The 27,378-nt window shown below is 53.6% G+C and overlaps 1 protein-coding gene across 9 annotated transcripts in view; it reads right to left on the reverse strand.

The window, feature by feature from the left end:
• The window catches only part of MYOCD (myocardin), a 506,444-nt gene that overhangs the window by 4,679 nt on the left and 474,387 nt on the right, over nt 1-27,378 (reverse strand). For 6 of the 9 annotated variants that reach the window (XM_030535013.1, XM_030535016.1, XM_030535017.1 and 3 more), the window contains 7 exons: nt 25,919-26,094; nt 21,665-21,790; nt 15,836-16,080; nt 15,102-15,255; nt 12,841-13,794; nt 7,162-7,275; nt 4,694-4,751 (listed from right to left, as the gene is read on the reverse strand). In XM_030535013.1, the coding sequence (XP_030390873.1) occupies nt 4,694-4,751; nt 7,162-7,275; nt 12,841-13,794; nt 15,102-15,255; nt 15,836-16,080; nt 21,665-21,790; nt 25,919-26,094 (1,827 nt within the window). The remainder of the gene's footprint in view (nt 1-4,693; nt 4,752-7,161; nt 7,276-12,840; nt 13,795-15,101; nt 15,256-15,835; nt 16,081-21,664; nt 21,791-25,918; nt 26,095-27,378) is intronic. The other 3 variants (XM_030535015.1, XM_030535014.1, XM_030535022.1) reach the window with 3 other exon arrangements.

The raw sequence follows: 27,378 nt of genomic DNA on the forward strand, positions 1-27,378 counted from the left end.
GTATAATTTCTGAGAGTGGCCAATGGCAGGGGCTGGGTGTTCCAGGGGAATGCTTTCTGAGGGGGCTCAGGAACTGCGGAGCAACAAGTATTATCTGTAAGGCAAAGTAAGGGCTAACAGAGCCCTGAGAAGTTTCTCTCAGGTGGCTAGCCACTCAAACCCAACAAATCTCTGTCTAGCTGGAGCAGAGGGGTCACACAGTGACTAACAGCTCTGGGTCCCTTGAGAAAGCAACACAGTATCATTGTTCTCCATGGAAAATGGGCACAGACAGAGCTCTCTAGGGAACGGGTGCAGGCGGTGCTCTGTCTCCAGGGAACGGGTGCAGGGCGTGCTCTCTCTCCAGGAAACAGGCGCGGACGGTGCCGTCTCTCTAGGGAATGGGCGCAGGCGGTGCTCTCTCTCTAGGCAATAGCGCAGGTGGTGCTCTCTCTCCAAGGAAACAGGCGCGGACGGTGCCGTCTCTCTAGGGAATGGGCGCAGGCAGTGCTCTCTCTCTAGGGAATGGCATGGGTGGTGCTCTCTCTCCAGAAAACAGGCACGGGCGGTGCTCTCTCTCTAGGGAACGGGTGCAGGTGTTTTTCTCTCTCTTTCTAGGGAATGGGTGCGGGCCGTGCTCTCTCTCTAGAGAATGGGCACAGGCGGTGCTCTCTCTCTAGGGAATAGCGCAGGTGGTGCTCTCTCTCTAGGGAATGGACGCAGGCGATGCTCTCTCTCTAGGGAATAGCACGGGTGGTGCTCTCTCTCCAGGAAACAGGCGCGGACGGTGCCGTCTCTCTAGGGAATGGGAGCAGGCGGTGCTCTCTCTCTAGGTAATAGCGCAGGTGGTGCTCTCTCTCCAGGAAACAGGCACGGGCAGTGCTCTCTCTCTAGGGAACGGGTGCAGGTGTTTCTCTCTCTCTCTCTAGGGAATGGGTGCGGGCGGTGCTCTCTCTCTAGAGAATGGGCACAGGCGGTGCTCTCTCTCTAGGGAACGGGCGCAGACTGTGCTCTCTCTCTAGGGAATAGCGCGGGTGGTGCTCTCTAGGGAATGGGCGCAGGCGGTGCTCTCTCTTTAGGGAATGGGCACAGGCAGTGCTCTTTGTCTAGGGAATGGGCACGGGCAGTGCTCTCTCTCTAGGGAATGGGTGCAGGCAATGCTCTCTCTCTAGGGAATAGCGCGGGTGGTGCTCTCTCTCTAGGGAATAGCGCGGGTGGTGCTCTCTCTCTAGGAAACGGGCGCAGACCGTGCTGTCTCTCTAGGGAATAGCGCGGGTGGTGCTCTCTCTCTAGGAAACGGGCGCAGACCGTGCTGTCTCTCTAGGGAATAGCATGGGTGGTGCTCTCTCTCTAGGGAATAGCGCGGGTGGTGCTCTCTCTCTAGGGAATAGCACGGGTGGTGCTCTCTCTCTAGGAAACGGGCGCAGACCGTGCTGTCTGTCTAGGGAATAGCGCGGGTGGTGCTCTCTCTCTAGGAAACGGGCGCAGACCGTGCTGTCTCTCTAGGGAATAGCGCGGGTGGTGCTCTCTCTCTAGGAAACGGGCGCGGGCGGTGCTCTCTCTCTAGGGAATAGCATGGGTGGTGCTCTCTCTCTAGGGAACGGGCGCAGACCGTGCTGTCTCTCTAGGGAATAGCACGGGTGGTGCTCTCTCTCTAGGGAATGGGCACAGGCGATGCTCTCTCTCTAGGGAATAGCGCGGGTGGTGCTCTCTCTCTAGGGAATGGGTGCAGGCGATGCTCTCTCTCTAGGGAATAGCGCGGGTGGTGCTCTCTCTCCAGGAAACAGGCGCAGACGGTGCTCTCTCTCTAGGGAACGGGTGCAGGTGTTTCTCTCTCTCTCTAGGGAATGGGTGCAAATGTTTCTCTCTCTCTCTAGGGAATGGGCGCAGGTGTTTCTCTCTCTCTAGGGAACAGGTGCAGGTGGTGCTCTCTCTCTAGGGAATGGGCACGGGGGGCGCTCTCTCTCTCCAGGAAACGGGCATGGGCAATGCTCTCTCTAGGGAACAGATGCAGATGTTTCTCTCTCTCTAGGAAACGGGTGCAGGTGTTTCTCTCTCTCTAGGGAACGGGTGCGGGCGGTGCTCTCTCTAGGGAATGGGTGCGGGTGGTGCTCTCTCTCTAGGGAACAGGCACAGATGTTTCTTTCTCTCTAGGGAACGGGTGCGGGCGGTGCTCTCTCTAGGGAACGGGCGTGGGCGGTGCTCTTTCTCTAGGGAACGGGCGCAGGTGTTTCTCTCTCTCTAGGGAACGGGTGCGGGCGGTGCTCTCTCTAGGGAACGGGCGTGGGCGGTGCTCTTTCTCTAGGGAACGGGCGCAGGTGTTTCTCTCTCTCTAGAGAACTGGTGCAGGTGTTTCTCTCTCTCTATGGAATGGGCGTGGGTGGTGCTCTCTCTCTAGGGCGGGCGCAGGCGGCACTCTCTCTCTAGGGAATGGGTGCGGGCGGTGCTCTCTCTCTCTAGGGAATGGGCCCGGGCAGTGCTCTCTCTCTAGGGAACGGGTGTGCTCTCTCTCTAGGGAACGGGCACGGGCAGTGCTCTCTCTCTTTAGGGAATGGGGGCAGGCGGTGCTCTCTCTCTAGGGAACGGGCGCGCTCTCTCTCTAGGGAACGGGCGCAGGTGGCGCTCTCTTTCTAGGGAATGGGCGCGGGCGGTGCTCTCTCTTTCTAGGGAATGGGCGCGGGCGGTGCTCTCTCTCTAAGGAATGGGTGCGGGCGGTGCTCTCTCTGTTGGGAATGGATGCGGGCGGTGCTCTCTCTCTAGGGAACAGGCGCGGGCGGTGCTCTCTCTCTAGAAAATGGGCGTGGGTGGTGCTCTCTCTCTCTAGGGAATGGGCCCAGGCGGTGCTCCCTCTCCAGGAAACGGGCGTGGGCGGTGCTCTCTCTCTCTAGGGAATTGGCACGGGCAGTGCTCTCTCTAGGGAACGGGTACGGGCGGAGCTCTCTCTAGGAAGCGGGTGCGGGTGGTGCTCTCTCTCCAGAGAAAGGGCATGTGCAGTGCTCTCTCTAGGGAACAGTCGCAGGTGTTTCTCTCTCTCTAGGGAATGGGTGCGGGCGGTGCTCTGTCTCTAGGGAACGGGTGCGGGTGGTGCTCTCTCTCTAGGGAACGGGCGCAGGTGTTTCTCTCTCTCTAGGGAATGGGTGCGGGCGGTGCTCTCTCTACGGAATGGGCACAGGTGTTTCTCTCTACGGAACGGGGGCAGGTGTTTCTCTCTCTTTAGGGAATGGGTGTGGGTGGTGCTCTCTCTAGGGAACGGGCGCAGGCAGTGCTCTGTCTCTAGGGAATGGGTGCAGGCAGTGCTCTGTCTACGGAATGGGCGCAGGTGTTTCTCTCTACGGAACGGGCGCAGGTGTTTCTCTCTCTTTAGGGAATGGGTAGGGGTGGTGCTCTCTCTAGGGAACAGGCGCAGGCGGTGCTCTGTCTCTAGGGAATGGGTGCGGGCGGTGCTCTGTCTACGGAATGGGCGCAGGTGTTTCTCTCTACGGAACGGGCGCAGGTGTTTCTCTCTAGGGAATGGGTGTGGGCGGTGCTCTCTCTAGGGAACGGGCGCAGGCGGTGCTCTGTCTCTAGGGAACGGGTGCGGGCCATGTTCTTTCTCTAGGAACAGGCGCAGGTGTTTCTCTCTCTCTAGGGAACGGGTGCGGGCGGTGCTCTTTCTACGGAACAGGCGCAGGTGTTTCTCTCTCTCTACAGAACGGGCGCAGGTGTTTCTCTCTCTTTAGGGAATGGGTAGGGGTGGTGCTCTCTCTAGGGAACGGGCGCAGGCGGTGCTCTGTCTCTAGGGAACGGGTGCGGGCCATGCTCTCTCTCTAGGGAACAGGCGCAGGTGTTTCTCTCTCTCTAGGGAACGGGTGCGGGCGGTGCTCTCTCTACGGAACAGGCGCAGGTGTTTCTCTCTCTCTACAGAACGGGTGCAGGTGTTTCTCTCTCTTTAGGGAATGGGTGTGGGCGGTGCTCTCTCTAGGGAACGGGCGCAGGCGGTGCTCTGTCTCTAGGGAACGGGTGCGGGCCATGCTCTCTCTCTAGGGAACAGGCTCAGGTGTTTCTCTCTCTCTAGGGAACGGGTGCGGGCGGTGCTCTCTCTACGGAACAGGCGCAGGTGTTTCTCTCTCTCTACAGAATGGGCGCAGGTGTTTCTCTCTCTTTAGGGAATGGGTGTGGGCGGTGCTCTCTCTTTAGGGAATGGGCGCGGGCAGTGCTCTCTCTCTAGGGAACGGGTGCGGGCGGTGCTCTCTCTACGGAACAGGCGCAGGTGTTTCTCTCTCTCTACGGAACGGGTGCAGGTGTTTCTCTTCAGGGAATGGGTGTGGGCGGTGCTCTCTCTTTAGGGAATGGGCGCGGGCAGTGCTCTCTCTCTAGGGAACGGGCGCAGGCGGTGCTCTCTCTCTAGGGAACAGGTATGGCTGATAACCACAGGACAAGCTCTCCACAGGAAAGTGGTTACAGTAATGCACGTGGGGATTTGTTAAAAGCAGAGCTCCCCAGCAGTGGTGGACATGTGCAGGGTCTCTCCAGAGCACTGCTCCACTTGTGTATTGGAAGACAAAGCTTTAAAACCAGCCTTAGCCATTTCTTCCCCAAGGAAAGCCAATGCAAGATGGCAGCCTCAAAGAGGGCTGCTCCAATGGGGCTGTCACGGGCCCATGTTCATCACCATGGCGCTGAGCATGCTTTTCCAGCAAGGGCACTGTGTGTAAGGTATCAAATCTCTGCCTACCTCCACTCTCAATCAGCACATCCAGGAGCTCGTCCATTTGCTGACTTCGAGTCATCTGCTGCAGCAAAACACCACAAGAGGAGAGCAGGGGGTTAGAAGCGGTTTTTCAGGCCAGGGGCCAGAGCACAAGATGCAGCGTTGCTAGTCCTAGAGTGCTGGAAAGGTGAGATCCCATGCTATGCTGAAGAGTATGCTGAAACCCCAATGCGTGACCGGGATTAGCATCCAGAGATGAGGAAGACAAAGGGAATCCCTGGGACCAAGAGGATTCTCCATGCAGCGTGGATGTGCTTGGCTAATTTGCTGTGGCTAGTGAGCAATGAGCTGCAGGTAGAACTGAGCTCATAGGCTCCATGGTCACTGCACAGCCGTCTTCTACAACCATTTAAATCAGCCTCTGCTCTGCAGCTGGGCTTCAGGAGCCTGAGGACCAAGTTGTGTGCACACAGCCTCCCTGGGACTCCTGTGCCCAGCACACTCAGTGCTTGCCCCAGCAAGATGCCTGCTCCCCTATGCCCTCATCCCCCTGCTGGCCTACTGAGCCTTGCTGACGAAATGCACTTTCCCTGTTGTTTCCTTTGATTTAAATACAAAACGACTCCTCGTCCCCGAGCCATTGTGTGCCAATATTTAGTGCTATCCAATGGCCCACGTGGGATGAGTTTGGTGATCTCAGTCTAGTTACCAATGGAACAACTATCCACCATCACAGCTGGCACTAAGTGGCACCCTGTTTGCAGTCTCATGCAATGCAAGGGACGAAATGGACTATGGAGACTGAGTATCAGAAGGGGGCCATGTTAGTCTGGATCTGTAAAAAGCAACAAAGAGTCCTGTGGCACCTTATAGACTAGTCTATAAGGTGCCACAGGACTCTTTGTCGCTTTTTATGGAGACTGAGCTACCCCCTCCACCTCAGGCACAAGGCTGAGGCACTCTGGCAGGGGGCAGAGCAGGCCAAGTTTGTATTTGCTCTGGGTCTAACTATGGACGCCAAGATTTTCCAAAGTGACTAGGGACTTGATGTGCCCAAGTTCGGACACTTCAAAAGGGCCAAGTTTCCAGAGTTTCCCCTTCTCCCCCCTTGGAGCTCACATCCATTTGAGGTGTCTCAACTTGGGCACCAAAAACTGGAGCTCCCCATATCACTAGCCCCTTCTGCTTTGCTTGGCCAGGGCATCAGTCTGCAGGGCTGTCAGCCTAGCACCTTTCACCAGCACAGTATTCAAATAAAATCTAGTCTGATGCTTTTCTGTCACATTGAGACAATAGTTAGCAGCTAATGCCTGGATGCACAACAGGCATTAGGCAACTAAGGCCCAGTTTCGGGACCACTGCGATGCACAAAACTCCAGCTGCTCCCATAGGTGCCTAGGGTTACTCAGTGCCTAACAGTTTGCAGTAAAAGTTCCCCAGTGCCTGTGTTCCTGCTGCTAGGCGTGTGCATCTGCCCCCCAGTGGGCATCTGGGTGCCGATTTTGCACCTATGTCCTGGGGCAAATTCACAAACTGGGGGAAGAGAGGTGCTTGGCCGTCTAAGTCACATGCAGGGCCCAATCTGACAGGTATGCTCAGAAGCTGCCCACATCCACCCAAAGGCACCAACTTCTCCTGATGCCAGTGGGTGCTCGTGCCCCCCCCACTCCGCTCTGATTCTGCCCCCATTCCAACTCCTTCCCCAAAGTCCCTGCCCCAACTCTTCCCCCTCCCTGCCCCTATTGGACTCCTTCCCCAAATCCCTGCCCTGGCCCCGCCTCTTCCCCGAGAGTGCTGCATTCCTGCTCCTCCCCCTACAACTTATTATTCCGGAAAACAGCTGTGGGAGGCAAGCGTTGGGAGAAGCAGGGACAGCACACAGTCGGACGCGAGCTGGGGCGGGGAGCTTGGCTGCAGAGCACCCACCAGTTTTCCCCATGGGTGCTCCAGCCCTGGAACACCCATGGAGTTGGTGCCTATGTCTCTACCGGTCAGGCCCTCAGGCGAGTTCATACAAAAGAGGAGCTTTCCACGTCCCTGGTAAGGCCCCTAACCACTAGGCTAACAGTTCTGGGGTTATTATTGTTCTCCTTCCCTCTGGGATCCTTGCTGACAGCATAGGCACCTACTGCCAAGACGTACCCCTGTCACTGGCCTCTCCCACTGGCCAGCTCATGCCTAGTGTGCTGGCTTTTGTGGACTGCAGTCTAAGGCGCCTCACTCTCCCCATTCAATGGACAGGGAGTGTGGGCCTCCAACTCAGGTGTTGTGGATCACAGTGATCTTCTAGGCACCTAATGTCTTTTGTGCACTTAGGCCTAAAATGTCAATTCAAGCTATTTCTCGTACACAGCAAATGTGCCTGCTTCACTCACAGACCAGGCGATGTGCTGTAATTGCCACAGTCACTAGTTCCATAAAACTCAATCAAAACAGAACAAGATCAAACTGGTAAAACCTATTCCTGTAGAAAATAAAAACCATGCAGTTACCTGCTTCACTGCATCCGCATAGGATGGAGGCTGCTTTACCTCCGAGAGGGCTGGGCTTGACTTACAAAAACTTGGGGATGGAATAGAAAACTTTTGACCTGCCTGCGTAGCCATCTGCGTGGGGGGAAATATAGGGAAATGTAATCAATCCACAGGCAAAAGGTTATGCTCCTCTCTGCCTTTCTTTCTACCTTTAATTGGGGCCCAAGCCACCTCTCACCCCAGTGTAAACCAGAAGTAACTCCACTGGAGTCAATGGTATTACACCAGTGCCAAACCAGACTAAGTGAGGGAAAAATCAAGCCTGTGGGCAGGACAGATGGATTCAGGAGACCAGTTATGAGTTCCCCTAGCTATGAGGAAAGCATTCAGGTCTATATGCACAGTTCCTGTGCATTTTAACATGAGGTGACCCTGAGCAGTTTGTCTTTCAGCACCTGCATTCAGCTCAGCTCTGAATGTCCCTACACCAGAATAAGAGGAACAGCAAAAACAGGCAAAATAATATGCTGGTGAAAAATATTGGCCAAACATAGACAGCAAGGTCCCAAAGATACCACGTTACTGGTGCGTGAACTCACCTCCTCTGCCCTTATCGCTCCTCTCACACTTCAGCAGCCCTGGCTGATCCTGACCAGGTCTTATGCTAATTAGTGCAATGCTTGTTTTTTGACACCCAACCCAAATTCTGTTGTATGACTCAGTTGTCTGAATCACTGGATGATACTCCAGCTAGGAGATGCAGTAACCCCACCCCTCATCTCTACTGCCCCTTCTCAAATGGTCTCTAGAGGCACAGGGTCAATACTCTGGACCATCTCTGAAGATCTGGTTTACATGGGTTAGGGCATCCTTGCAAAACTGTCATACGTGATCCCTCAGCCTGAAATCTCCTGCCTTTCACTTCTGGAAAAACTGATTCTGTTTTAAATGTCCCAATCACCCGCCCTAAGTAAGTGGTGAGAATAATACTGTGAGGCTGGATTAAGGCACAAGGGAATGACTTGCACGGGTCTTATCCTGCAGTCTTTTCACCACTCCAGAAAACAGACACAGAGCATGTACAGAACCGGTGGGATCTTCTGCTTAGAAGGGACTCAGACACTGGCCTAGCAGAAATCTTGCAACTCAAAGATGAGTTTCTTGGCAGAAGTTCTGAGGGAAACTTGCTAGAACACCTGCTCATTTTGTACTGGGTTCTTGCCAGTGAGTGTGATTGGGTAGCATTCTGCGGTCTGTTATGCAGCAGGCCAGACAACATCAGAATGGTCTCTTCTGGCCTTAAAGTCTATGAATCTGTGAAAAGATTAGCTATCAACCCCCTCCTCGCAGATAACAAATTCCTTTCCCTTTCCTTCTACTTCACTCCAAGACTGCTCTGCCCCTGCTGGCTGGCCCTCTTTCCCTTGTTCCCATCGTGTTATCATGGCAAGGCGCAGCATGACTGTGGCAGGCAGTGTTATTTCTGGGAGTGTTGATTAGTGTGGGAGTGATGTACACATATCCCAGCAGCAGCAGCAGCTGGAGCTCCTTCTTCACTAGGAGTGACCCATCAACACCCCAACTGGGAACCCAGAGGAATGGCTCAGATCCATGTCACAGAGAGCACAGGTCATTAGTGCTGCTCTGTCATACACACCCTTCTCAGGTGAGGACCCCCGGCACTGGTGTGACATCCCAGCTGGAGATCTGAGAGGCCGCCCCAGCTGGGAAGGACTCACGCCAAGCAGAGTTAGGCTCAGAACCTTTCCAGTGGCCTCGCTCACATCAGGGCAGAGGAGGGGGTTGCTGTGGAACAGGGAGCTCAAAAGACAGAAAAGCTGCCCTGGTTACATTGTTTATAGGTGGGCCTGGGTCATGGTGTCTGATTTTTAGCCACGTGAAGAGAATGTAACCAGAGACTGGAACTGCAGAGGTAGGGTGAGGTACCCCCCATGGCACCCCATATGCAGCCCCAGCCTCTCTCCACCCACAATGCCAAATGCTATCAATTGGAAATTTGGGGCTTGCAAATGTTCCACGCCCCCAAACGCTGACATCTTCACATGCAATTCAGGAGAGTCAGACACTCCTAATTCACACACACAGCTAGGCATGCAGAGCTGACCTGAGTGCAAATATAGGAGGCCCTAAAATACAGGCGATGATTAGAGCCCACTTTGGAAATTAAAATGGTGACACTGTGCCCCTGCTCCCTGTGCCATGACCCTGCTGCTCCCCATGGTACAACCCAGCTCCCTGCGGTACAATCCTGTGTGATGGAGCTACAAAGAAGAGGACAATTCCCATCAGCTCACTCCCCAGAGCACATCCCCTCCCCCAGGCCAGGTAAGGGGACAGAGCTGTGTGTGGAACAGGCTGTGGCTGCTGGACATCACAGCTGGGTGCAGGTTTGTGTGGGCCGTATATGGAGCGACAGCAGCTGGGCAGAGAGCCGGTGCAGAGTGGCCCAATGAGAGACACTAACTAAGCCTGGCTTGGTAACCCCCAAATGCTTATGTGCTGAAATAGAGACTGGACTGGAGAGGGCACCCCAGGCACGAGGCTTGAAGAGCCCCATTCATGCAGTGCTATTGCCCAGTTTGAACTGTACCTGGGTATTTGCAACCTCGCCCCTTCCCTGCCAGCCTGGTAAAACCCTTTCCCTTAGCCACGTGCCTGAGTGGGTGTGGGACCCTCCAAGGCTGGGCTACAAGGCCTAGCTGCTGAAGCATCGCTTGCCTCCAGGCTGGCAGGCTACTGACACCCTCGGAGTTGTGGGTATAGAGGAACCCCAATAGTTACACCTACTCCCTGGCTGCGACTCTGTTGCTCTCCACAGTACAATCCTGCTCCCTGTGACACCCCACAATACTGCCCTGCTCCTGCTGCCTGCGTCACCTCCTGTGTTACACCAATCTCACTGCCTGTGTCACATCCTCCAGTACCCAGCTCTCACCAAAATTAACACTCCCTCCTGCACCCTGTTTCACCCACTACAGTCTCCTGTTCCCTTTGCAACCTGCATAGTTTCTCCCTCCCACTGCCAGTCACTCCCAGTGTCCTGCTTCTAGAGTCATCCCCCAGAATGCCCTGCTTCCCTGTCACCCCAGAATGCCCCCTCCCCCTGCCTGTGTCACCTCCACAGCACCCTCTCCCCCTCTGCCACCCCCAGAGTGCCCTCTCCCTGGCTAAGTCACCCCCACAGTGCACCCTCACCCTGCTTGTGCCACCGCCACTGGACCCCCTCCCCCTGGCTGTGTCACCACCACAACTTCGCCCTCCCCTGCCTGTCACCCCCACAGGGTTTCATCGGTGGCATGTAATGGAGGCTGGGGGAGGCTAAGCCTCCCCAAACCTGCGCTAATGCTTCCTGCCATGGCCCTGGGGCTAGGACCCAGCAGAGCTCAGAGCTCCTCTGGTTGTCCAAGGCTTGGAGTGGCTTGAGCAGGCAGGTCAGCACTCAGGGCGGTTTGGGCAGACGGGAAGAGACTTGGCGTGACTTGGGTGGGCAGGTTGGCACTTGGGGTGGGGCAGGTCAGCCATCTGGGACTTCTCTGGCCCCGGTGGGTGAGAGTGAGGAGGCCTTGGGCAGATGGGCAGGACAGGGGCCTAGTCTCCCTGAACGGGGGTGTGTGTGTGTGTGTGTCACATGCCACTCATGTAGAACCCCCTCCCCCGCCTGTGTCACCCCCATAGCTTCCCTCTCCCCCCCTGCCTGCCACCCCCACAGGGTCCCCTCCCCTGGGTTTGTCACACCCATAACTCCCCCCTCCCCCACCCATCAACCCCACAAGCCCTCTCCCCTGCCAGCTTTAATCCCACAGTGGCCCTCCCACCTGAGTCACTCCACAGCACCCCATGTCACCCCCACAGTGCCCCTACCCCACTCTTACTCCCACAGCAACCCCAGCTCTTGCAATGTTTTTGCTGTTATAGGATTGGCTGGTACAGGAACCATCTGTGATAAGACAAGGAGCTCCAACTCCCTGGCAATTTTAGCATGCTGATTGGCTGCCTGCCCCACCACCCACCAATCAGATCTGTGGCAGGCAGCGCTCCCCTCCCCAGCAGGAGGGGAGGGGGAGATAAAGAACCCAGCTGCCTCTCCCCCTGTGAGCACAGAGAAGGGAGGGTTCCACTTCTCGTCCACCTGCCTTGCCCCTTCTGCCTGGGCGAGGGCAGAGGGGTTGAGGGTCACCTGGAGCTGGAACAGGGAGAGGGTACCCGGCTGCAGCCCCCAAGCCTGGGAGGGGGAAGAGTTGTAGGAGGAGCAGAGAGGGGCTGAAATCTGGGTTGGGGCTGTGGGTGGGGGGAAGCATTCACTGCTAGGCAGGGACTGGCAGTGTGGGGTGAGAGCTCCTGCAGCAGGGGCCAAAACCCACTCCCCAGTGCAGCTGGGGGCACTGGCAGCACTGATTATCACCCCCCCACCACGGAATGGCAGGGGAGCGCACAACACACGACAAACCAAATACACAGCCTCAGTGCTATGAGCGGCTCAGGGGTTGGGGCTGACTCATGATCTCTGATCCCTGGAGGTTGGCAATGGTGTGCAGTCTCCCCTGACAGAGCCGGCACTGGGTATAAGCAGATTAAACAATTGCTTAGGGCCCCAAGCAGCTCAAGGCCCCCCCCATTTGCTTTTTTAGTATGTGTTGTGTAGGTGGTCCCCCAAAATATTCCTGCTTAGTGCCCCCCGGATTTGGAGAAGCAACCCCCAAAGCAACTGTACTGCCTGTGCGCCCGGATTCCCAGAGCTGCCCTCCTCTTCCTGTGCTGTACTGCTGCTGCCCATGTTGCTCCTGTGATTTTGTTCCTAACTGTCCCTCGATCGTGAGCAGCTCTGTGAACACATCCACTGTCACCAGGGTCTTGGCAAACTCACTGGAGCTGGTCACTGCATGTGCTCAGGATTTGGACCTTCCAGCTACTCTGACCTCAGCCTGTGTGGTGGAGACACAGAGGAGGTAGCTTGCATGGAGTGGTGGCTGTGTGTGGGCACACCCTGTGCAGCACACCCAGGCTCTTGGGTGAGGAGCTCTCCCTGGCACTCCTGCTGCTCTCTGCCTGGGTGCCAAGGAAGTCAGTATGCCGGCTGGCCCAGGTTGGAGAGAAGCACACAGGACTCCTGACCTGTGGCACTGCTTTTAGTAGAGTCACAAAGATGCAGCCTACAGCTTGGTGAGAGGAGATGGAGCAGTTGCTATTCCATTCACCACTACCCTACTTTGAGCATGCTAGCCCTGTTTGCTCCTGGGATGGAACCCTTGGGTCTGCCTGGAAAACTCCCATTTGCACATGAGCTTTGAGCCTGGGCTCCCATGCCGCAAGCCAAAGACTGTTCTGTGAGTGCCTGAGCTGCAGGGGAAAGCCCAGTCTGGTTTGTGCTCTGTCCTGCTCACATGGGCCAGTTTACAATTCTTCCAGACTGATACATTTTGGGGGCAGCTGCACTTCCTGCTTCCAGGCAGGACAGGGAGCAAGGATGTGGAAGTGCTGCAGGACAGGCTGTTCCTGTGGTGTTCCAGGGTTGTCAGAGCCAGAGCACATTGGAGAGCTCATGGAATGGCCTGTACCCAACCTCATTCCCAGGTCAGAGAGATTTGGACAAGCAACCCTCAAAGCAACCTTTAATACCAGTGCAATCTCCATCAAGATAGGACAGAATGGCATTAGCCTTGTGCATTCCCCACTTACCGGTGCTGGGCGAAGTCGATTGCTGGCCTGTGGGGAAACACTGCGTCCTTCTCCCTGAGAGCCAGGGGACACAGAGAGAAGGTAATGGCTGTTAGGGGATGGTGGCAGACTAATATGCTGTGGGCTCTTTGCAGTCCCAAGCGGAGAATGCTGTGGAGAGCACTGTGGGCTTAGAAACGTGGAGGAGGTGATGGTGCTCTGTCCTGCTGATTCCATGCAAAGGCTGTTTACAATGTGAGGCAGCTGCGGCGTCCCACAGTTACTTAGTTTATCCAAGCTGTTGGCTTGGGCTTTCAAGGCAGTTTGTTTTGATGAGAATGGACAGCTGGATACTGTGTTTTCTTGCTTGATGGGAACACCAAAGAAATGCTGGGTGGGTGGCTGCTTCTCCTCCAAGCCATTGTTCCTTTTTCGCTTCTGGAGTTGCATCCGCAGTTCTTCCACCTGTCTCTGCTCTTGTTGCAGCTTCCACGTCAGTTCATTGATAACCTTCTGCTTTTCCACCAGCATCTTGTCTTTTTCTGTGTCGATCCCTTCCAGTTCCAACTGGATGCTCCCTCCATTCATGCTGCCCATTAGGCTTTCTTCAGCACTGCCATGCACAGGGGATGGTTGGAGACCAAACTGTGGAGAAGTCATTGGTCCATCGTTGAATGTGTCTGGTAAAGAGCCACTGACGGAAAGGTCAGAGGATGCTGGGGAGATGGGTGGGGAGGAGCTGGTGCTGCCAAACTGATAGAAGCTGCTGGATAGCATGCTGGCCGAGGGCTGTGACTGATAGCTTGATAGCGTGTTTGTTGGGGTGACTGGAAAGGTGACCGTTGTTATTTCATTGAAGTTTGGCACCACACTGCCACTGCAGTCCTGGAAGGGCCGCAGACGCTCCATCAGTGCCGTTTTCGTACCGGATACAGGGAGACCTCTTATTCGGAGCTGCTGCCTCAGTTCTGACACCTAGAAGCAGAGCCAGCCATTTAATGACAGTCACTTCCAGCACCTCCCCTCACTGTCATACTCCTTATACGCTTGTGGGGAAATACCCTGCTGTGAATATTTCCCCCAGGGAGTGTTCTCCTGGCCTTCTGCCTGATGGGACAGAGCCCCACCCCTCACTGCTCCTCAGTCACTAGAATCACTATGCACAGCCTAATAGCCTCATTGTGTCCCAGCAGAGGAAATACATTCCTCCTTCCGGCAGCCAGAGCTGCTGTACGTAGAGAGCCGGAGCTGTGAATGGGTAATGTGGATAGCAGTGCAGTAATTCTCATGGAACAGAGGGTGAAACAGTGGGGCTTGGTGTCCCTGCTAGCAGCTAGCCCTCCTATAGAGGTTTATGAGTCTGCTACTGGCCATGAGCTAGCTAACAGGCTAGTTAGCTAACAGAAGTTCATGCTTTTAGATCCATATGGCCCAGGTTCAGGCCTCCCAGATGACTCAGCCAGAACTTCATTACACATGCTCCACTTGCTAATCCTTATTCATGTCTCTGAATAATAAGGATTATTTTACACATGCCTGCTTCCGCAAGACCGGTCTGGGACTTTAATCATGTTTGAGTTTAAGTAACAAAACCTGAAAGAATTGTGTGTGTAAATGACCCACATCAATCAATATATTTATGCCCGTATCTGTAATTTTCATTCCATGCATTTGAAGAAGTGGGTTTTTTACCCATGAAAGCTTATGCCCAAATACATCTGTTAGTCTTTAAGGTGCCACCGGACTCCTCACTGTTTTTATCAGTCTAATGTGAGTCTTTATTGCCACCCCTTCCTCTCAGGGGCTGGTCTATATAAGAGTTAGTGACTTAGCTACAGGACTAGTCCTTAAGCTCAGGCAGTAAGAGCTCATGCTTTTCAAATCAGAAGTTCCTGGATTTGTTCTCCACAGTCAGCTCCTCAAGGCGTTATCACTTTGGGTTCTCCTGCAAACATTTTGCACAGCTCTGACCACCTGCCTCAATCTGATGGCAATTAGGAGATTTCTGCACCGCAGCAATAGCATGTTCTCTAGTACCACTGCACCATTTGTCTCATGACAAGTCAGAGCACTTTGTGAAACATAAAGGCACTTAGCTCTTCTCCATGCATTACATATTTTGCTGCATTCGCTTGCTCTATAACATGCAAGTTTAGGTTCCAGCCAGCTCATCGCTGTTACCTTGGGATGCCTGATAGACTTCAAAGCATTTTCATTGTAAGGTACGGTGTCGCTAGATACTACTACTGCTAACAAACGATTAATGGGAGGCTTGCACTCACTTTCAGATCATCCAGGTTGGAAGGGAGAGGGCCTGGTTTGATGGAAGAAACACAGGTCTGTCCAGAAAAAGTGGTTTTCACTGGAGAAAGGGGCATGTTGGTGACTGGAGTTGATGAAGAGTTTGAACTTTTGACCATTTGCTCACTTGGTTGCCTGAAATGACAAAGGAGGAGGGTTTTTGGTAATAGAGTCCAGTTTTTGTCACACTTACTAATAGAAAATGGGATTTACTTATGGAAGGGTGGCCAAAGAACAGCCCCTGCCCATCTAAAATATGATTTAACTTCTTCATCTTAGCTGCTTTTTTCTTCACTTTAGAGGGGTGACCTAAGGTCCCCAGTATATAATGTTCCATCTAGAGGTGATTGTAAAGAACATTGGAGACACTATAGCAGGGCATGGGGAGCCCCAGGAAGGAGTTCAGCAAGAGCCTGCAGAGTTCATGGGATGGGGCTGCAGAGAGAGGACTGGGGATGCTTATCTTTCCTTGTCCATTTTCAAGGGGGATCAAAGGAGGCCTTATGTGGCTGTCATCCCTCTATCTGGCCAATCAGAATATGGCTTTGGATGTGACCAGGGCTACATTTTCAAACTGTGCTCCCAGATCCCTGCTATGCCGCACCAACAGGCACACAAGCATAGAAGAGGGACCTGCAGGAGAGCTTAGAAAGCCCCCCAAAACATCTAAGCCTCAGACTATTGTGCAGACGTTCTTTACAGGCTGCTGACTCACTTCTGCTGTGCTTGGTGGATTCCAGGGTAGCTGAAGTGCTGCTGCTGCTGCTGGCTGAGGATTTGTAGCTGCAGGAAGAGCTGCTGCTGTTGGAGGAGTCTAGCATAGGCTGAGTCCATGGGCGGAGGAGACTTCTCTGCTTTCTGGTCAGGCGGAATGTACTGGTGATACTTCAGCTTCTTCACCTTTGGCTTGGTGTCCTTGGGCTTTTTGTGGCGGTTCTTGCTATCGCTTGATGATTTTGACTGTGTGTCATACAGAGAAAAGAACAGGGGTTAGCTGAGAAATCAGGTCCGGAGCTGGAGTTGGCTAACCGATGACGTTCACATTTATGAATTTAGAGACCCAGAACCAGAGGATGGGCATGTCCGTATTCCTGAGGGCATTCTGCACCCAAAATTAAAAATTATGTGCACATTATTTTAAAATTCTGCAAGTTTTATTTGTCAATAACAAAATGCAGAGGCTCCAGCATGGCAGTGGGGAGCACGGGCCACTGGCTGCACAAAGGTGGGAGATCACTCTGCAGCCTCCCCACCCCTGGGGACACAGACTCAATGGTGAGGCTCCACCCGACCCTGATGCAACACAAGGCCTGGGCCTGCCCCAGAAACACCCTGGGTCCCTGCCCCTCTGTGCCAGGTGCACCAGGTGTGGAGGACAGGTAGGCTCGACCAGGCAGGATCCAAGCATGTAGGGGCTCACCATGGGGGGATCCAGGTGTGGGGTGAGAGGATACTGTGTGGGACAATCTGGGTGCAGGCAGCTCAGCGGGGGGCGGTCTAGGTGTGGTGGGATCTGGATGCACACAGGCTCATTGCGGGGGCTCCAGGTGCAGGCAGGACCGGCTTTAGGCTGATTCCCCCAATTCCCCAGAATCAAGCCCCGCACCCATGCATAAGAGGGCCCTACGCCTTAGGCGCCTTTTTATTTTTTCAAATTTTTTTACTCACCCAGCGATGGGTGTGTGTGTGTGTGTGTGTGTGTGTGTGTGTGTGTGTGTGTGTGTGTGTGTCCAGGTCTTCGGTGGCATTTCAGTGGCAGTGGAGGGGATCCGCTCCATATCTTTGGTGGCATTAAGGTGGCGGGGGGTCCTTTGGTGCCGTGGAAGACCCAGAGTGGACACCCTGCTGCCGAAGAGCCACTGAAGCCCCAGACTGCCGCTGGGTATTCAAATCAGGTCCCGCAGTTCATAAAGCCGGCCCTGGATGCAGGGGCAATGGGACTCTGCAGGGGCTTTCAGGTGATGGTGGTTGGGGCTCAGCAGAGGGGTCGGGATGTGGGGGAGTGGGGCTTGGTGGGGTGGAGGTCTGGGTGCAGCTAGTTGGGAGTCAGGGTAGTGCAGAGACTGGGGCATCATGGTAGGGGTTTGAGTGCAGGGAGCTCAGTGGACGGTGGTCTGAGTGCAGGGGTGGGGGGGCCAGAGGCAGGGGGTCTATGTGAAGAGGGGCTCCAGATGCGGGGAATGAGGTTCAGTGGGGTGGGGCTTGGGTATGGAGGGCTAGAGAAGTTCTGGATGTACATGGTAAGGCTTGGCAGGGGGATTTGGGTATGGGAGGTCCAGATGCATGGGGGTTGGGTGGACGGGGGAGCAGCTGCACATACAGTGATCCCTTCCCCCACAGCTGAGTAGTGATGGGGGCAGGAAGCAGGGGAGGATGCTGAGCTCCCTGCAGCTGGTGGAGGTTTCTGGGGGTGAGTCTGACACAGTCCGAGACACTACTTGCAAGGGAAGTCCTGTCCTCTCCTGCCTCCAGTCCAGCCGGGACTAGCAGCTGATCCTGGCTCAGGGTAAAAGCCGCTGGCTGGGGTGTCCTCAGCCCCATGGTGATTTACCTCTCTGCCAGCTGCTCTGGATGTGTGAAATGATCATAGAATCATAGAATATCAGGGTTGGAAGGGACCTCAGACGACCATCTAGTCCAAGCTCCTGCTCAAAGCAGGACCAATTCCCAATTAAATCATCCCAGCCAGGGCTTTGTCAAGCCTGACCTTAAAAACCTCTAAGGAAGGAGATTCCACCACCTCCCTAGGTAACCCATTCCAGTGCTTCACCGCCCTCCTAGTGAAATAGTGTTTCCTAATATCCAACCTAAACCTCCCCCACTGCAACTTGAGACCATTACTCCTTGTTCTGTCATCTGCTACCACTGAGAACAGTCTAGCTCCATCCTCTTTGGAACCCCCTTTCAGGTAGTTCAAAGCAGCTATCAAATCCCCCCTCATTCTTCTCTTCTGCAGACTAAACAATCCCAGTTCCCTCAGCCTCTCCTCATAGGTCATGTGTCCCTAATCATTTTTGTTGCTCTCCGCTGGACTCTCTCCAATTTTTCCACATCCTTCTTGTAGTGTGGGGCTCAAAACTGGACACAGTACTCCAGATGAGGCCTCACCAATCATGTACCTACTATGCTAGGGAGTGGTGCTTGACTGCTCTTGCAGCTTCCCTGTCAGAAAGTTATTTTTTCTGCAGGAAAGCAAAGAACTCTGTGGGGGATATGAATTCTGCGTATGTGCAGTAGTTCATAATTCCCCCAGGAGTAATGTCCTGAGCCCACCACTGTCACCTGATCTTAATGGTGAGCCCCAAGAGGTCCTTCCCCTCCAGGGCTCTGCCTACATGCCAAAGCCCCAAATCTGGAGACTAGTCCTGTCTCTAAGTGCCAATCACTGAAGTAATGCACCTGCTCCCAGTCACACCAGATGTACCAATAGTATCCAAGGAGCTTCCCTTTTATGTTGAATTTTACATTCCTAGTTTGTATTCTTTTCCCTCTCTGTGTAGCTGGTGGGGCTATCCAATACTCAGAACCTACAGAATTGCTCACATTGAGACTCTCTCAGAATTCAATATCCAGGGCCTCTCGCAGGGCACAATTCTACTCCTTGACCCTCATGGCAGCTCTTAAATGGGATCCACTGGGGAGTTCCATTCATTTAGGGAGAGCAGCACACCAGACCTGGGGTCTCCTGTGCAGAGCAGGACAGTAATTGGGGGTTTTGCTCTTTTAATATTTCCATTAAAAAATCCCAGTATGCAATTACCTAGATCACTAAAGTCAATGGAAAATGAGGGGACTTGCAGCAAACTAAGCAGAGATAGGCCCCATTGTCTTTCCTGAATGACCAAACAAGCTTTATACCAGGCCTTGCAGTCACTTGGGCATTGGGGATTACAGACTGACTTAGTGCATTTCATTGTACTATAGATAACACGTGCCCCAAGGACCTGGTTAACTTTTACTAAGTTGCATTCCTCTGGTTAAAGTTCTGCTCTCAGGTCAGCATGGCAGATTGTGACTCAGATATTCTGCTTCCTTTCCATTCCTGGACCTCCCAGTCAGTGTCCACTAATCATGTTGCATTGGGAGATCTGCCCATGCATGACAGCAGAATAGAATTGAGAGTGTCAGAGGAGGTATTACGACTTAATAACATCCTCTCTTCTCTCAGCTGTTTGTTCAAAAGGCCTAAATCCTGCTCAGAGATACAGGGTGGGTGAGGCAATATCTTTTACTGGGCCAACTTCTGTTGGTGAAAGAGACAAGGTTTTGAGCTACACAGAGCTCTTTTTCGTGTCTAATCTAATATCTTGGGACTGATATGCCTATGACAACACTGCATAATTCCTGCTCAGCGAGGCACCCAAAGCCACTCTCTCTAAAGCAGCTAAAATCCTCCACTGAGGCCAGTCCTCTTACTCATCTACCCATTTACACTGATTAGTCTAATTCAATGTACTGCCGAGGGACTGAGAAGTTACACACTATGCACTGTGCTGCTCTGAGTGTGAGGAGCCCAGCCCTCTAATGCACTGTATTGAACTCTGCGTGACCCTGAGGCTTGGCATGCTGATAACTCTAATAAAACAATGACCATGATATTAAGATCCCAGCGTGAAGGGGTGAGTGGTCTTTCAGGACAGCAATGTGTGCTGTGAGACATGTCCTGGGCAGTGAGAACAGAGAGAGTGTTTATGCAAACTTTTCCAGGTGATCCCTGCCTGGGAACAAGCTAAGCAAAGGCTCAGTCCAGACAAGACAGAGGTGGTTCTAGTTGGCAGCATCTGGAGAGGATCTCAGGATTGATGGTCTGGATGGAGGAGCACTGTACATCTTTTACCCTTATGTGAGGTTCACCATGTAGAGCACTTTTGGAGCAGGGATTTCTCCTACACTCCCAGCTGGTGGAGGTGACCAGAAGGGCTTGTTTATGGTTGGCGTGGTGATGGTGGCTGCTATCTCTGTAGATTAGCTCACTGCAGTCCCTTCAGCATAGGGGTCCCAACAAAGACCACTCAGAGCCTTGTCCTGGTGCAGATGTGGCTGCCTGCTTTCTTGGTATTGCTGGGTGTAATAAGCACATTCTGCCTGCTGTTCAGAGCCCACATGGATTCCCTGCTCACTTCTGGGTGCCATTCAGGGTATTGGCATTGATCTTTAAAGCCCACCTGCCGAGAACCTCCCTTTCCAATCTCCCCGTATGCCCTCCTCTTCAGTCAGCCTCCTGTCTCTTCTGCTCATCAAGAGTCTTCACATCGTCACGCTAGGAGCTGCTGGCCTGTGTCCTGCCTTCCATTTGTCTCCTTCTCAAGCTTTTTGGGACAGTGGCCAAAGCTAGTCTGTCCCGTGGCCTGGGTCCTAGCTGCTCCCTCCCTCTGCACTGGCTCAGCAGCCACAAACAGATAATGCACTCTCATTTACGGAGCCAGGAGTTGCGTATCTGGAGGCTGGGTGAGGACAGATTATTTTCTGGGGTTTGCCAGCTCCTGAAGTGGCAGACTGGGTCTCTATGGGTATGTCTACACTGCACAAGCCCCTTTCCACCCTCCTACAAATCAGTCTGACTTGGTCAGCAAGTACCTGGCTTCTAGGACCCTGCTGGAGATGGGTCAGAGCCTGAGTCCCGTTGAGAGACAGGGTCCAGCAATTGTAAACTCAGATTTAAAATGCAGCATGGACGCTCAAGCATGGGCTTGGAAACACCAAGCCCATAAGCCCGGATCCCATAGACTAAGTTTTGTGTGCAGAGTAGACACACCCAAGGGGGACCTACCAACTATAATGGCTACTAGAGCTTTCTGACCCCATTTCCCAGCATGCAGTGAGCTGGGGCGGGGACAGAAGGAACCCTGGTGGGCCAAAAGGGAGACTTTTGCATGGGGTGATCTGGACCATGCAGTTCCATGAACCAATGAGTGGGCACTGCATAGTCCCTAGCAGGGGGCAGCCTGACTCAGAGAAACAGCTGAAGTTTGGTTTTGGTTTGGAAGCTGGGTGTCTCTGCTGAGGTGCCATTTCTCCCACAGGGCATTCTGGCTCTGCTGTGAGATCTAACTGCATGAATCTGACAGCTCCAGCCCTGCAGTGACAGCATCCTGCAAAGAGGTCTGTCCTGGCTACCGAGAGCCATCTGAGACCCCAGGAGGATCCCAGGCCAGGGAGCCTGGTAGGATTGGGAGAGGGTCCTGCCTCTCCCAGGTGTGAAAAATAAAAACAGAGGACTTTTATTTAAGCCAGCCAGTGCCACAATGCTGCAGGTGCTCCGCCTCGGGACTCAGCCTTGGCGTACTATCTGCCTGAGATGGTGCCAGGGAGGGAGCCAGAGCGGGGAGGAGTTGGGAGTTTGTTATTCTGTTATTTTGGGAGTGTCATTCCTTTACATGGCCCAGTGAGGAGTCACCTTGGCTGGAGAGTGGGGCAGGGTTTCGTTACGGTCGGTTGAAACTGGCTGCTAAAGTCCATTAAGAAAATGTAGCTAAACTTTAATCAGCAAAACTCAGCTAGCCATGTTGTCTTTCTTTGCAAGGCGATAGGGTAGATACGTTACCTTCACCACCGCAGGCATTGGGAGGGGTGGGCTCTGCTGGCCGTTCACCTGCTTTGGGCTTGCACACTGGCTGTTTTGCACTGATGTCAGGTCAGTCACGTTGTTTTCAGAGGTGCGGGAATGATCCTGGAATCAAGAATCAGTCATCATTAGTGTGTGGCACCTAATGTCCAGGAGTATAGGAAGCAGCATTAAGAAACCTTATCAAGTGCTGGAAAACTTTCCTTTCTAGTCACGGAGCCAGCACCCTAATTGGGCATGAGCCTCCCAGCAGTCTGTGGCTGATTGGCATGGTATTGATGGGGATCCTCCTAAACAGCTGTTGGTGTCACATCACCAGCAATTAAACACTCCAGTGCCATGAGAACCGACGGATTCTGTTCCTCAGGACTATTTACATCACCCAAGCCACTAAAACACAGTTTGCAAATATGCCTCTGTCAAACAGAGGAAACAAACTAAGACCCAGGATGAAATCTTGCTCTTAACTGGAGCCCTGCAGTCATCACCCTCATGAGATATCCCACACAGGCAGCTCACATGTGCTATTGTATCCATCTTCTCCTAGAAACTTGTTTGGAATACAGTGATTTCTCAGTGCAAGTCAGAGCAAACCAGCCATGGTTTCTTCAGGCTGATACAATTAGACAAACCAAATGGACAAACATTTGGCTACCAGCCATAAGTGCTTGGAAAATTGAGGTACCCGATACCAAATACGCTGTTTAACAAAGGCAGTGAAATGGAGTTTTGCTGTGTAACAAAGACACTGGAATGGAGAAGAGTTGCCTAGCCAAGAATCTGTCACTGGCAGGTTAACAATTGCTCGGGATCTTTTGCAGAACACCCCAGTGCTCCCTGGGACAGGGCCGCCCAGAGCGGGGGAGCAAGAGGGGCAATTTGCCCCAGGCCCTGGGCTCTGCAGGGGCTCCCACGAGTTTTTCAGGGCCCCTGGAGCTGGGTCCTTCACTTGCTCCAGGGGGCCCGGAAAACTCTTGCAGGGCGGGCCCTGGAGCTTCTTCCGCTCCCAGTCTTTGCCGGCGGGGGGGGGTCCTTCTGCTCCGGGGCGGAAGGACCCCCCGCCAGCGAATTACCGCCGAAGCAGGACCTGCCGCTGAAGTGTAACCCGGTCTTCGGTGGTAATTCGGCGGCGGGGGGCCCTTCCATTCCGGGACCCACTGCCGAAGTGCCCCGAAGACCCGCGGCGGGGGCCCCCTGCCGCCAAACAGGGCCAGCTCTAGACATTTCGCCGCGCAGGGGGCGCCCTGCCGCTTGCCGGTCCCGTGGCTCTGGTAGAACTCCCGCAGGCAGGCCTGCGGATGCTCCACCGGAGCCGCGGGACCAGCGGACCCTCTGCAGGCACATCTGCGGGAGGTCCACCAGAGCCGCCTGCCGCCGATGGCCCCAGGCCCCCGGAATCCTCTGGGCGGCCCTACCCTGGGACTACCAGAGGCTGATATCCCCCTGCTTCCCCCTGCCTGCGGCCTGTGCACTCAGAGTGGGTCCTGCCCGGGATCTTGCACTAACCCATGCTTCACAAGTGGATTTAAAGAGAAAGCATGTTTGTTTTTTTCAGGATCCTGAGTCCGGGTCCCCATTTGTCTCATTAAGTCCATGTCAGAGCAAATTCCCTGGGGATCCTGGGCAAGGCTCATGGAATTGTCAGCTGCGGGCTGCCCTTTCCCCATGGAGGTTGACATGGGATGCATGCACATAGCATGGCGTGCAGCTTCATCTCCAGAGCAGCTGCTGATCCCCCTTCCCAGGCAGCAGTGCTCTATGTGGCTCCTGGAGTAGCCTGCAGTCCCCCATTTTCACAGCGTTGATCACCTTCAAAGGTGTTAATTACTGTTAAATACTGGGGACATGCTGGGGAAGGAAAGGCCTCCCCCCCAGAGCCATGTGCACAGCCACTGCCTCAGACTGCAGTTCCAGAGACGCATCAAGACCCAGGGACATCTCTCTGGGGGAGCTGCTGACTGATAACCTGCTACTTAAAGCACTGGCCTCACACTGATGCCACTTAACAAGGCCCAACTCTCCAGCTGAGCTGTCTAGAGAAAAGCCCTACAGCCCCGCTGCTAGCCAGTTCTACTGTCTGCTCATACCCACTCCCCATGCCCCCTGCTAACCATTGGGTCTGGAAAGCCTCACCCTTTCAGCCTCAATTCCTCTCCTGTCTGTGGTTTCCAAGGGGAGAAGCTGCTGACATGCTTAAAGCTACCAAAACTACTAGGAAATCTAGGTGCTACAGTGATACAGATTGTAACTACTAACACGGAATGCCTCGTGACGAATAGAAAGGGCAGAGGAGAAGCCACAGCAAAGGCATTTGCATCCTAGAGCATTAAGGCCAGGAAGAAAGAGAAGCACTTCTCCCTCTTCCACAGGCAGACTCAGTCAGACCCTCTGAAAGGGTCAGAAATGTTTGGGTACAGCCTTGCCCCTATTGAGTGATTGCAGGGACTGGAATTGGACAGAAGGCACTGTCACAGCAGAAGCTGTTCATGTGAGTTGCAGGATCAGTGTGTGGGATTCTGCTGCAGCATCTTCCAGAAAGTATCTGGCACCAGCGGAAACTTTGGAAATGCACTGGGCCTTTGCTGCTCCACAGACCCTGCAAGCTACACAAGCATTTGGCTTCTGTTCTTTCCTCCGTGCCCACATGACCACACTGCCCATGTGACCTGAATGCCCCTTGCCAGAGCAGGCTGGGCTGGAAGTGAGTGAGCCTTGGCATGTGGCATTGAGCTAGATGCTCTCTCTCTGCCCCTTCCAGCCCAGATATACAGCAAAGAAATAGATCAAAGGAAGCAATGAAGCAGTTAGGCTCCATGGAGACTCCAGGGCAGCTGGCTGTACAACAAGGCTGAGCCAGGCAGGTCACAGCTCTGCTTTTTTTTAAGCAGTCTACGCCAGTCTGAGAGCTCCCAGCGATGGTCAGCCTAGGCATTGCTCCCCCTGTCTCCACTCTATATAGGAGGGTACTATGCTAGCTTCCCAAGGCCAAATTCTGCCTCCTTTGCTCACACTGAGCAGAACCTCTCTGAGCCCATTGCTGTCTGTGGGATCCTTGGAGTAGGGATGGTCTCCTGAGTGTGTGCTGAGGCCAGAGGTGAAAGTAAGCCAGTATGATCTGGTACGGCGTACCGACAAGAGCCAGTATGCTGTGCCGGACTGGACTGGCTTCCGTGGCAGTGATTTAAAGGGTCCAGGGCTCCAGCTGCTGTAAGGAGCCCCAGGCCCTTTAAAGCACTGCTGGAGCTCCGGCAGCTGGGCTCAAGCAGGGATTTAAATGGCCTGGTACTCCTGCCACTGCGGGGAGCTCCGGGCTCTATAAATCCCTGCTGGAGCTCCAGCAGCCAGGCTCAGGTGGGGATTTAAAGGGCCTGGTGCTTTGGCTGCTGCGGGGAGCCCTGGGCCCTTTAAAGCACCACCAGAGCTCCGGCAGCTGGGCTCGGGAGGGGATTTAAAGGGCCTAGAATTCCAGCCACTGCAGGGATTCTCAGGCCCTTTAGATCCCTGCTGGAACTCCAGTAGCCGGGCTCCCATAGTCATTTAAAAGGCCTGGGAATCCCTGCAGTGGCCAGAGCTCTGGGCCCTTTAAATCTCCACCCGAGCCCGGCTGCTGGAGCTCTGGGCCCTTTAATTTGTCCCTGAACCCTGTGGCTCCCAGCCGCCTATAGGCTCTGGGGCTCCCAGCTGCAGCTGGAGCTCCAGGGCCTTTAAATCTTGAAAGACCCCACCTCTTCTGGTTGAGGCCATGCCTTGCTCAGGACTCAGGTATGCTGGTAAGTCCTTTAAGTTACTTTCACCCCTGGCTGAGGTGGAGGCAGAATCAGCCCCCTCCCTAGCAAGCACATGCTTCCCCATGATCATGTGGAAGGAGGTTGTTTAAAGATGTCACTTAAAGGTTGCTCTGGGGGTGCATGTGAGGGGGAGTGAGAAGAGTCAGCACTGCAAGCAGCTTTCAGGAGGACTCTGCACTGCAGCCCCACAGTAACCCAGCAGTAAGTTCTGGAGCCATGGGCGTCACCTGCCCAAGAGGATGAGCACCCTCCACCCCCATGGTGTGCAGAGTATTCTTGCATTCAGAGTGTTGAGTGGATGTCTGAATGCCCTTGCTGGGGAGAGGAGACAGGCTTCCCCAGGCTGGTTCCTGGGGCCAAGCCTTGGCTTGCCCACAGAATGCTTGTGTGTTGTGTGGTGTCTTTTTTTTTTTTTTTTTTTTTTTTTTTTTTTTTTTTTTTTTACCTGAGTTGTCCCTGATGTGGCAGAGGAAATTGCCTCTGAGTTTTTGGTGGCTGCTGGTGATTCTGTGGAGCCCTGCAAATCCTCCCTCCTGGCCTGCTCTGGGGACAGGCCATCATTGCTACTGTCTTCTTCAAAGGCAAAAGCATCAGCTGATTTAGAGAAGCTCCCCTGGGCACCTTAACAAGTGAAACAAAGGCAATAGGTCAGTGGTGCATAAACAGACTGCCTTAGTAACATGTGCAATGAACCGTCTCAGTGGCTATACCAACCCTCCCTACCATACACAAGCCCAGCCTCCAGTGCCTGAGTAGGAGCACATTGAGCACAGCTGAGGAGGGGAGGGGGATTTTGATGGAATGAGCAATAGCACCTGGGAACAGTGCCCTGATTCCAGTGTGGGCATTTCAGATAATGGTGGCTGTGATATGGAGCTGTATTTTGTGCAGCACTTTTCACACAAGTGTTCTCTTGATTGGCTTTTCAGAAAGAGCTCAGCCATTCAGATGGGAGAACATGGTTTTCAAACATGGGCATCTCATTGAGGTGCCCAAGAAACAACTCCTGGAAAATCATATCAGGTTTTGATGTCTCTGTGTCCATTTTATGCCTAATGCTCTGTACACATCCATCTACAGATCTGGGCTTTCTAGTAAGGGGCTCACAGAAGTGCAGCTGAGATTTGAGCTGAGATGGAGGGTCCATGAGGGCAGTGGTCAGGCAAGTTGCTCAGACTGCAGGAGCTCCACAGAACAGTGCTCTGCAGGCTCATGTAGAGGAACTGGGAAGAGCATCACAGAGGGCAGTAGGGAGAGATTTTAAAAAACCTGCCCCATTGAAATCTCTACGCTACAGAGGGATTTTGGCTTATTCGGTTATCATCCTTTGATCTGATTTTATTTCAGATGTGTCTGTCTGTTTCCCATTTGTATCCATCTGCTCCAGAGCAGGCTGTGGAGATCAGGCCCTGGACACCTGGGGCATTTCAGTCATAAAGCCCTAATATTTTTCTTCCCCAACATGGATGTGCAAAAATATGGTGATCCAGGCTCCTGCTCTCTCATTGGCCTGACTGGGTATGTCGTGGAGGCAGCACACCAGTGAGTGACATTCTTGTGAGCAAATGCAGCACAGTGATTCTGCTCCCCTCTAGTGAATGGGATGATGTTGGCTGAGGGGCTTTAGGGAAAGTGGGGGATCCTAGGAGCTTGGCTAGGCAATTGGAGCCTGGGAAATAGTGTAATAGGCCCCCTGCTGTACCCAGTGTAATCCATGGGAGCTGCAGGTATTCAACACCTCTGCAAATCAGGCTGTGGGGTTATGAGCCTGAATACAGATTGAGGTGCTTAACTGCAGAATATGAGTGTATTGTTCATCTCCAGAGAACACCGGGACTGCTCAACTTGGGTAATAGCTCGGGGCGGGGGGAGTGTTTCCTACCTAGGGGGTTGGTTTGAATCCAG

The sequence above is a fragment of the Gopherus evgoodei genome, chromosome 15 (genome assembly GCF_007399415.2).
Source record: "Gopherus evgoodei ecotype Sinaloan lineage chromosome 15, rGopEvg1_v1.p, whole genome shotgun sequence".
NCBI classification, from domain to species: Eukaryota; Metazoa; Chordata; order Testudines; family Testudinidae; genus Gopherus; species Gopherus evgoodei.